General features: G+C 36.4%; 1 protein-coding gene across 1 annotated transcript in view; it reads right to left on the bottom strand.

The window, feature by feature from the left end:
- Window positions 1-9,445, bottom strand: part of LOC102011468 (carnosine N-methyltransferase) — a gene marked incomplete at its 5' end in the record, with an annotated part of 68,781 nt that overhangs the window by 43,730 nt on the left and 15,606 nt on the right. Inside the window, 1 exon segment of the mRNA XM_013506528.1 lies at window positions 81-141. Coding sequence (XP_013361982.1) covers window positions 81-141 — 61 coding nt within the window.

Below are 9,445 nucleotides of genomic sequence, written 5' to 3'. Positions count from 1 at the left end.
CTGTTCAGTACAAAGTTGGAAGAAAAGAGCATAAAAAAACTCCATTCATTTCCTTGACAAGCATAACCTAGCAGAGCTATTTCCCAGGCCAGTCTTCCTAGTCCAGCACCAGGAACCAGAATATTTACTTTAGAAGGGTCCCTGAAATGAAATAAAGCAATTATGTCCAACCCCTCAAAGGAAAAAAAAAAAGAAAACAAATTAAGAAAAAGAAAGGAAAGAAAGACTAAATCCACATTAAAAACTAAAAAATTATTCAGTAAGAATAAGCTCACTAGGGTTCTGACTTCTGAAGACTAAGAAATATGGCTAAATATCAATTTATAAATCAAGAAGCATAAGGAATGACTATATGTATTCAGATATCTGGTGAGAATTTTATAAGCCAAAAATTATTTTTTCAGAAAAAAAGGAGTTTACCTTATATCTGAAGACATATGAAGTGACTTATACTCGGAACAGCTATCACCTGAACAACTGTCAGGAAGACAGACTATTCCAAAGTGATCCCAACTGCATATGAAGAGTTTAAACAAAATCATTTGAGACAAGAAATCAAAACATAACTTTACTTCTAAATTCTATATGTAATTGAATGACATATAACAAAAAGCACATAAGCTGTATTTACATTTTAATGCACTAAGCACACATATATTAAAGCAATATTTATTTTGGCTAGAAAGAATAGGGAATTCAGTCTGTAAAAGTACGGTGAGGATTTATTTGCCTGTGGCAATTAAGTCTTATGTATCTATATATGGAACATGTGTTTGTATGAAAACGAAGTGTATCTCACTGTTATACTTTATAGATGCAAAGAACCACTAAAAGAAATAAAGACTTCATATAAAGGGACCTATTACGATTAGTAAGAGGTCTCTCAGTACTTGATATGGATGAACTCATGCCTAGAAGTTATATGACAGGCTAATATAAAACGTCTTCTTGTTCAAGATTATAATCTGCGTATATGTTCATGTTTGCATGTTAATTTTAATGAAGAAAATAGACCATCCTTTCGCTTTGTAGCTTAGTGGTAGAGAAGTTGGCCTAGCATGTCAGAGATACTGGGTTTGATCCCCAGCACAGTAAGGAAAAGAAAAAAACAAAAAACAAATGATCAAAGTAATGTAACAAGCCAGGCATGGTGGCACACACCTGTAATCCTAGCACTTGGGAGGCTGAGCCAGAGGATTGCTGCCAGCCAGGCTACATAGCGAGTTCAAGGCCAGCCTGAACTACACAGTGAAACCCTGTCTCAAAAACAAACAAACAAACAAACAACCACCACCAACAAAAAGTCACCAAAGTAATGCAACAAAAAGTAAAAGGATTTATAATTAAACTCATAGTCTTTATTTTAAAAATCATAGTCAATTTCATAATAGCTGATAAAAAAAGTACCATACAGAAATGAAAAGTCACCTTAGTATTAACGGAAAGCTACGCTAATTAATGGTATCAACAACTATTTCGATAACCTGTGGAAAGTTAACTTTATGACAGCTCTTATCAACTAATCAGAACTACAGAACTCTCTACCCCTACCTTGTGGGAGAAAATACATTGACAGCACTCTGTATAAGATTACTCTTACAAGGTTAGTCCACTGAATACAGAATATACCAAGGCTGTACCTTAAGAATAAGCAGGCTACTACAGACGTATACATTACTTTTATTACAATAAAAAGGATTTCAACAAGCACATAAGAGACCATTAAACACCCTCTAGAACTGAAAAAATAAGAAATCAAAACAGGTTTCTTTTATATGAGAAACCCAAAGTATAAATAATTTAAAGAGGAAAAAAATAATTTAAGGAGAAAACTAGAGATGACAGGAAACAGGAAGACTATGGGGACAGGAAGGGGGTGTGGGGCTAGGAGGTGGGTGAGGAGGGGAAGTAGAAAGGAGCGAGATGTGATATGTGTATGTACCAATACACAACAATGTAGAGACAGGCACGGTTGCGCATTCCTGTAGTCCCAGCACTCAGAGGCCGAGGCAGGACAACTGTCAGCAGTTTGAGGCCAGCCTGAACTGCAGAGCAAGACCATGCCTCAAAAAAACAAAAACTAAAAAAACAACATGATTTGTAAAAAACAATGTATACATTAATTATCTATTGTAAACATATACTAATAAAGTTTTTAAAAGAACCACTGATGCCCCCCCAAAGAAAATACATGAAATGAGGGGAGGCTGGGGATTTAGCTCAGTGGCACAGCGCCTGCCTGCCAAGCGCAAGGTCGTGAGTTTGATGCCGGTACCGGAAAAAAAACAAAAACAACAACAACAAAAAGAAACGAGGGGAGAGGATGGGACAAGGATAGATGATGGGGAAGATGATCAAAGTATGTTATGTGCGTGTACAGATCTGCCAAAATGAAAACAATCCATCTGTATAAGCAATATACTCTAAGAAATGGAAAAATGAACCAAGGAAGGGAGAGATGAGATAGAGTAAAGCTTTCCTTACACCTTTTCAACATCATCCCCCAACTTCCCAGTACTGGGGATTGAACCCAGTGATCCGCAAATGCCAGGCAAGTGCTGTACCACTTTTTTGTCCCTGGCTCTCTGAAAAAGTTTTGAGACGGGGTCTTACTAAGTTGCCCAGGCTGGCCTTTTTTTGGGGGGGGGAGGGCTGGAACTTGTGATCCTCCTGCCTCAGCATCCTGAGTAGCTACAATTACCATGCGTTACCTGAATTACCATGCCAGGTTTTTAACAGTTTTTTTTACAGGGGTACAAGATATATAGAACAAAATGGAAACCTCTAATTATATTTTGTATGAAATTAAGGCACTTTGGCAGTTTCTGCTATGAGTCTTTATGAAGTCTAGGGCATTTCTATGCATTTCTGTGGAGAATAAGAATATAAATGAATAAAAAACCTTAATGATGAGATTATTTTAAATGAAATGCAACTTTAAAAACCAGGAATAGAGACACATTCAGTATGTGCTCAGCCATCTAAAGTTTCTGGCTGGAGATTTTTAGTAAAAAGAAGCTAGTGAGGCAATTTACCAAGTTATTATGGTTCAAATACAGTGAAACAGTGCATTCACTACAAATGTGCCTCCCTCATATAAAGGGAAAAGTCACACCACCCAAGGGAAGACTAGAGGAAAGTTGTATCCGTAAGGGCAGAAGAGGCCACAGATTGTTCACATTACACTTTCGGTGACACTATTTTACCAAGAATGAATGTTCTTTTTTTGCAGTTTTTATTTTTTTGTCAGTACATGTTTTGCATTACTGATTACACAATGAACTCTACTTCATCATATACAGAACGACCCTTGTATTGCAGCAAATCAAGAAAATCCCAACACAAGGTATTTTCTTTTGTTCTATCAATGTGGTGACACTTGACTGACCCCTGGTGGTAGGAATACTCACAACTTTTAAGCACCAAAAAGGGGTTCTCTGAATCACAGCTACCCAGGGTCTACTTAAAATATACAAACTGCACTGTAAGTGTAAAAGAAAACCAGATTTCACCTGCTTTCATTTACCTTTTTATGTGGCTACTGGAAAATTTTAATTACATGTGTGCCTTGCATCTATGGGCTGCAGGATGCTCTTGAACAATGCTGATCTATACATATAAGTCATAAAACCTTACAGCGGGTGGGACTGGGATGTAGCTTGGTGATAAAACTACACCCATGCCCGAGGCCTGGGTTTAATCCCCAGCATAAAAATAAGATTACATTGCCTGAGTGCCTGGCATTCAACGCAATTTAGACAGTGTTTCTCTACTTACAAATAGACCCTGTATATCTGTGGAAGCCCTGTCTACCTGTGGCTTCCAAATTGCTGCTGCTTACATTCTGGAAGAATCAGACAAACTGATAAAAACTAAAATGTTTGCGCAAGGAAAGTTATTTTAACAATCATAAATATAGTTAGTTCTGTGCATACTAGTTAGAATGTATATAATTCTTAGTAAGACTATTCACTTAGAAAAGCGCTTTATTTAAATATCAAAGAGAAAATACAGTCAAAGGGCCAGGTAAAATAAAGCTGAGTCAAATCCATCCTAGGTACAAAGACACCAGATTTCCACTTGATCACCCTGGTACAAATAGGGTCTTGGAAATGTACCTGAGGCCCAAAGTTAACCAGGATTTATCCAGAACCACCTATGATTGTGAAAGGCTATAATAACTGCCCCTTTTCCAGGACCCAAGGGACATTAATTAACAGCAAGGCTATGACTTTTGTAAGTATGTGGTCTTTACTGAGTTTCACTGACTTTGTCCTTAAAAATTTTTGATAGCTCGTCTTATTTACTATAAGGAAATAAATGTAAAACAGGTACAACAAATGATATAGAAGAAATATGCAATTTTTTCACTGGGTCCAAAAACAGCAAAAAGAAAAAGGGTTTCTAGTGTACTTCATTTAAATTTTATACGTACCCTCTCCACTTCTGTATTAATTACTTTCACAGAAAGGAACTAGGTGGCTGGGGAACAATTAGAAGACAATTCTATATTCCAAGTCTTTACATTTTGAACTCTGTGAAATATTTTGTTATCTTTTATTTCTTAAGTAACAACAGAACCATCTAAACCTAGTAATCCTTTCTACCAGTTTACAGTCTGTCAATATTAGTAATAGAAAAATAACAGTAAAACAGTACCATGAGTGTTGTTCATGAAGTATCTTGAACCACACGTTCTTTTTAGATACACTGACACTGTTAGATTGATTAATACCATGACAATAAAGATTATTCAATGATCACTGAGTATGAAGAGAGTCATCTTTTATGTGCAAAAATGATGCTGCCCTATGTGTTTGACCTTTAGACTTCAAAATTCATACCAATTTTTGGTACATTCCTTTTGTAAAGAGCCTTAAAAACTCCTTTCAGAAAGAAACTATTTTGGATTCTGAGATATCTGCATTTTATCACTGTTTACAAAGCTGTTAAGCTATTATCTGTTGCTTTATCAACCAGAACACTGAATATCTATATACATGCAGAGAAAATATGAATTAGAAACTTCAAGAAAATCTTCTTTGAAGCAATAATATTTATAAAGGTTCACAGAACTTAAAATATTCAAGTTAAAATTAAAACTCTGAAAAATAAATGAGATTAGATCATAATTCTAATAGCTATAGAATACTTCATGTTCTACCATTGATAAAAATGAACAAAATAGGGGCCGAGGGTACAGTTCAGCAGTGGCACACACGCCTCTAAGTTTGATCCCAGTGCCCCCAACAAGCTGACAAAATAACTGGCACCTGCATTTATTAGGAGCACCCTTAAAAAAATTATATGGTATTTAGTTATTATTCCAACTGAAGCCACGAATCTTCAAAACAATTCCCACTGAGGAAGATTTCCTGTGTTACAGAGGAGAATTAAAACAGACTGTTACCTCAGCAGGTAAAGAGCACTTCCAATAAAGGAAAGTTCTTGTCGGTAACTGCCTGCTTCAGGATGAATACAGCACTGGCAGCACCGAGGGGAGAAATGTGTCAGAACTGTAACTTGAGAACTCCTTTGAGAACATCAGCTGTCTGATTTTCTCTGTGCATTATGTAAATGTTACTGAAGTATCTTGCCAACTAAATCAAATCATCTGTTAATCTGTAAATTCTGTTAATAAATAAGGAGTTCATCCACTGCTTACAAAAAAAGACAAAGGAGAAAGAAAAGTTCTGCACGAGATGGGTTCACAGTGAATTCCACCAAATATTAAAAAAGAATTAGGTTGGGGCTGGTGGCACACGCACGTAATCCCAGCACTTGGGAGGCTGAGGCAGGAGGATTGCTGCAAGTTTGAGGCCAGCCTGGGCTACAAAGTGAGCTCAAGGCCAGCCTGAACTGCACAGTGAAACCCTATCTCAAAAAGACAAAAAGGAAATAAAATAAAATAAAAAAGAATTAACACTGATCCTTCTCAATCTTAAAAAAAAAAAAAAAAAAATTGAAGAGAAGGGAAAATACCCTACTTAATTCTATGAGGCCAGCATTACCTAACACCAAAATGAGATAAAGATAAGAAAATGCCAATGCCTGACATGGTGGCACACATCTGTAATCCCAGCACTCAGGAGGCTGGGACAGGAAGATTGCTTCAAGTCTGACGCCAGCCTGGGCTCCACTTTTTGAGAGCTGAGTGAATTCAAGGCCAGCCTAAACTACATAGTGAGACCCTCTTTAAAAAAAAAAAAAAAAAAAAATTCCATTGTAAATGTAAAATCCTAAACAGAAATACGGTATTAGCAAATTGATTAACAAATCTAAAAATTATTTTCCGTAACTATGTGGTAAGATTTATCCCAGAAATACAAGGGTGGTTTAACATAAGAAAATAACCTAACTCAATGTATCAAATAAACTGAAGGTAGCCAAGCATAGTTAGGTACATAGCTATAATCCTAATACTCTGGAAAGTTGAGGCAGAAGGATCACAAATTTAATCCCAGCCTGGACATCTTGGTGAGACCCTGTCTCAAAATTTCATTTTATTTTATTTGTTCCCCTTTTTTTTTCTTTTTGAGACAGGGTTTCACTTTCCAGTTCAGGATGAACTTGAACTCACTTTGCAGCCCAGGGGGTCCTCAAACTCATAGGGTTCCTCCTGCCTCAACCTCCTAAGTGCTGGGATGACAGGCCTGAGTCACCACACTCAGCTCTCAAAAATTGTTTTAAAAGGGTTGGAGATATAGCTTGGGGAGAAGGCCCTGGATTTAATCACCAGTTACCCCCCACCCCACCCCATAAAAGAGAAACAGAAAATCACGTGATTGTCTCAGTAGAATCAAAAAAGGTATTTGATAATATCCAACACATTTCATGCTAAAAAGCCTTTCAGAAACTAGGAGAAGGAAAATTCCCAACATGACAAGACACGGGTATGAAAACCCACAGCTAACATCTTTAATGGTGACAGACAGAACGCTTTTCTTCTAAAAATAAAGATAAGGGAGTAAAAGGCATCAAATTGGAAAGGAAAAATTAGACTACCACTTTTTAGATAACAGAATTCTATACAGGGAAAATCTCAAAGAAACTACAAGAAAGCTAGAGCTAATAAATTAAGAAAGGTTGCAGGGTACAAAGCAAACACAAAACATCAGCTATGTTTCTATACACCAGCAATAAAAATTCTGAAAATGAAGAAAGCAACTTCATTTATAACAGTATCTACAAAAACATGAATAAGTCTAACCAAGATGAAAGACTTAAAAAAAAAAAAAAAGACTTACAAGGTATAACTGAAAAATACAGTGAATGTTTTAAATTTTTAAAATTTTGTTACAGTAAAACATACATTACCATCAATCTCCCTCAAAATATTCTCGGGCCGGGGATATAGCTCAGTGGCACAAGCGCCTGCCTGGCAAGTGCAAGGTCCTGAGTTCGAGTCCCAGTACCAAAAAAGAAAAAAAAAACAGGAAAATATTCTCCCTTGCTGTGCACTCACTGCCCATCATTCCTGCCACTTTCTGAAGCAGTTCTGGAAGGGCTTTTTTGTGAGTCGCACTGCTGTGGCTCTTTCAATGTCCTGTGTCGATCCAAAACGCTTTTATAGCCATTCTGCCTTCAAGGAAGAGCCAGAAGTCATATGGTGCCAGATCCAATTAATACGGTGAATACGGAAACACTATGATGCTTTTTATAGGCCTGCATATCCACCAGATAGCACCTGGCAGCAGCATTCGTCGTTATTTTTATCATACCTCATAAAGCAGACTTCCAGAACTATTTCAGAAAGTGGCAAGAATGATGGGATAAGTGTGTTCAAAGCAAAGGGAACTGTGTCTTTTACTATAATCATTTTTTAAAATTTAAATCTTCATTGTATATTCTGATCGCATCTCATATATACTCAAAATCAGAAAATATTGCTGAATTTCTTTAGAAATTAGAAATTAAAGGTCTAAGAAAATGGAGAGACACAAGTCCATGGATAGAAGATTTAGCACTGTTAAAACGCCAGCACAGAGCTGGGGATTTAGCTGAGCAGCACAGCGCCTGCCTGGCAAGTGCAAGGTCGTGAGTTCAATTCCCAGTACCAGAAACAAAACAAAACAAAACAAAACAAAAAACCAAAATGCCAGTACCACCCAAAGCAATCCACATATTCAACATTGCCCCTCTAAAAATTCCAAGTCCTTTCTGTAGAAATGGAAAAGCCTATTCTAAAATTCATTTGGATTTACAAATAGCCTAAATAATCTTGAAAAAGAAGAACAGAGCTGAATGGCTTGCACTTCCCAACTTTAAAATTTACAAAGCTGCAGTAATTAAAATAGTACGGTACTGGCACTAGGACAAGATATATAGACCAATGGAATAAAATGTAGAACCCAGAAATAAACTCTCACATATTAATAAAGGGTATGGGGTATGGGGAAAACTGGATATCCATACATAAAAGAATGAAATTGGGCCCTAACTTTATACTACATAAAAAATTAACTCAAAATGGATCAAAGACAAAAACTTGAGAATTAAAATCTATGTTATGTTAGACAAAAGCACAGGGCAAAATCCTGACAATGGATGTGACACGAAAAGCACAGGCAATGAAAGAAAAACAGGTAAACTGGACTTCATCAAAATTAGTAACTTGTGCTCACTTCGGCAGTCCACACACAGAAGTACCAACTCTATGCTTCAAAGGATACTAATGGCACCGTATAAAAACAATCTACAGGATGGAAGAAAATATCTGCAAATTATGTATTCAACAAGGAAATAATGCATGCAAAAAAGGGCAAAGTATCCTGCAATTTCATATATGACAAGTCATCTTTAACACAGGTACAAAAAAGGAATACCAAAAAGTATAAGAAAAAAAGAGTGTTATATGAAGAATTAGGAACTTTAAGCATTCTGTTTTCACTAATAAAAATTCAATACAGAACGCTTGCCTTGAATATGTAAGGCTCTCAGTTCAATCACCAGTACCCCATCCCCCCAAAAACTTGCTATAGCGGATTTATTCAGCTGAAAACAATCAATATAGTATAGTAACAAAATCAAACAAGGTGAATTAGAAGTTAGACCTGTTAAAAGCTGACTGAAAACATGCCTTACACTTCTACACTTTGCAGATGACAGTCTCAGTACACCAAAGGTTTCTTGTGGACACAATACTTAATTTGTTACTGATGAGAACCATAGTTTTATGCTTCAACAGTCCAAGTATTAATGTTACAAAGATTTTCCTATCACTACAGGAAGAAATAAAACATAAAATGCAGATGAAACCTCAGAAACTACTGCACTTTATAGAAAGGGACAATATTCTTACATTACTACATCATCAGATGCAATTTTTATTAAGGAATTGACTAAAGCAGCTCACGCATGTGAACACTTTAACGTGGCACTCAGCCCCCACACCAGTGGCCTGCAAGATAAAGTAAAATATTTTTCTGGTTTTCAATATTATTTA

The sequence above is a fragment of the Chinchilla lanigera genome, unplaced genomic scaffold (genome assembly GCF_000276665.1).
Source record: "Chinchilla lanigera isolate Chin_1 unplaced genomic scaffold, ChiLan1.0 scaffold00111, whole genome shotgun sequence".
NCBI lineage: Eukaryota > Metazoa > Chordata > Mammalia > Rodentia > Chinchillidae > Chinchilla > Chinchilla lanigera.
Note: the sequence above shows the minus strand (reverse complement) of the source record. Positions and strands in the feature narration are given on the sequence as shown.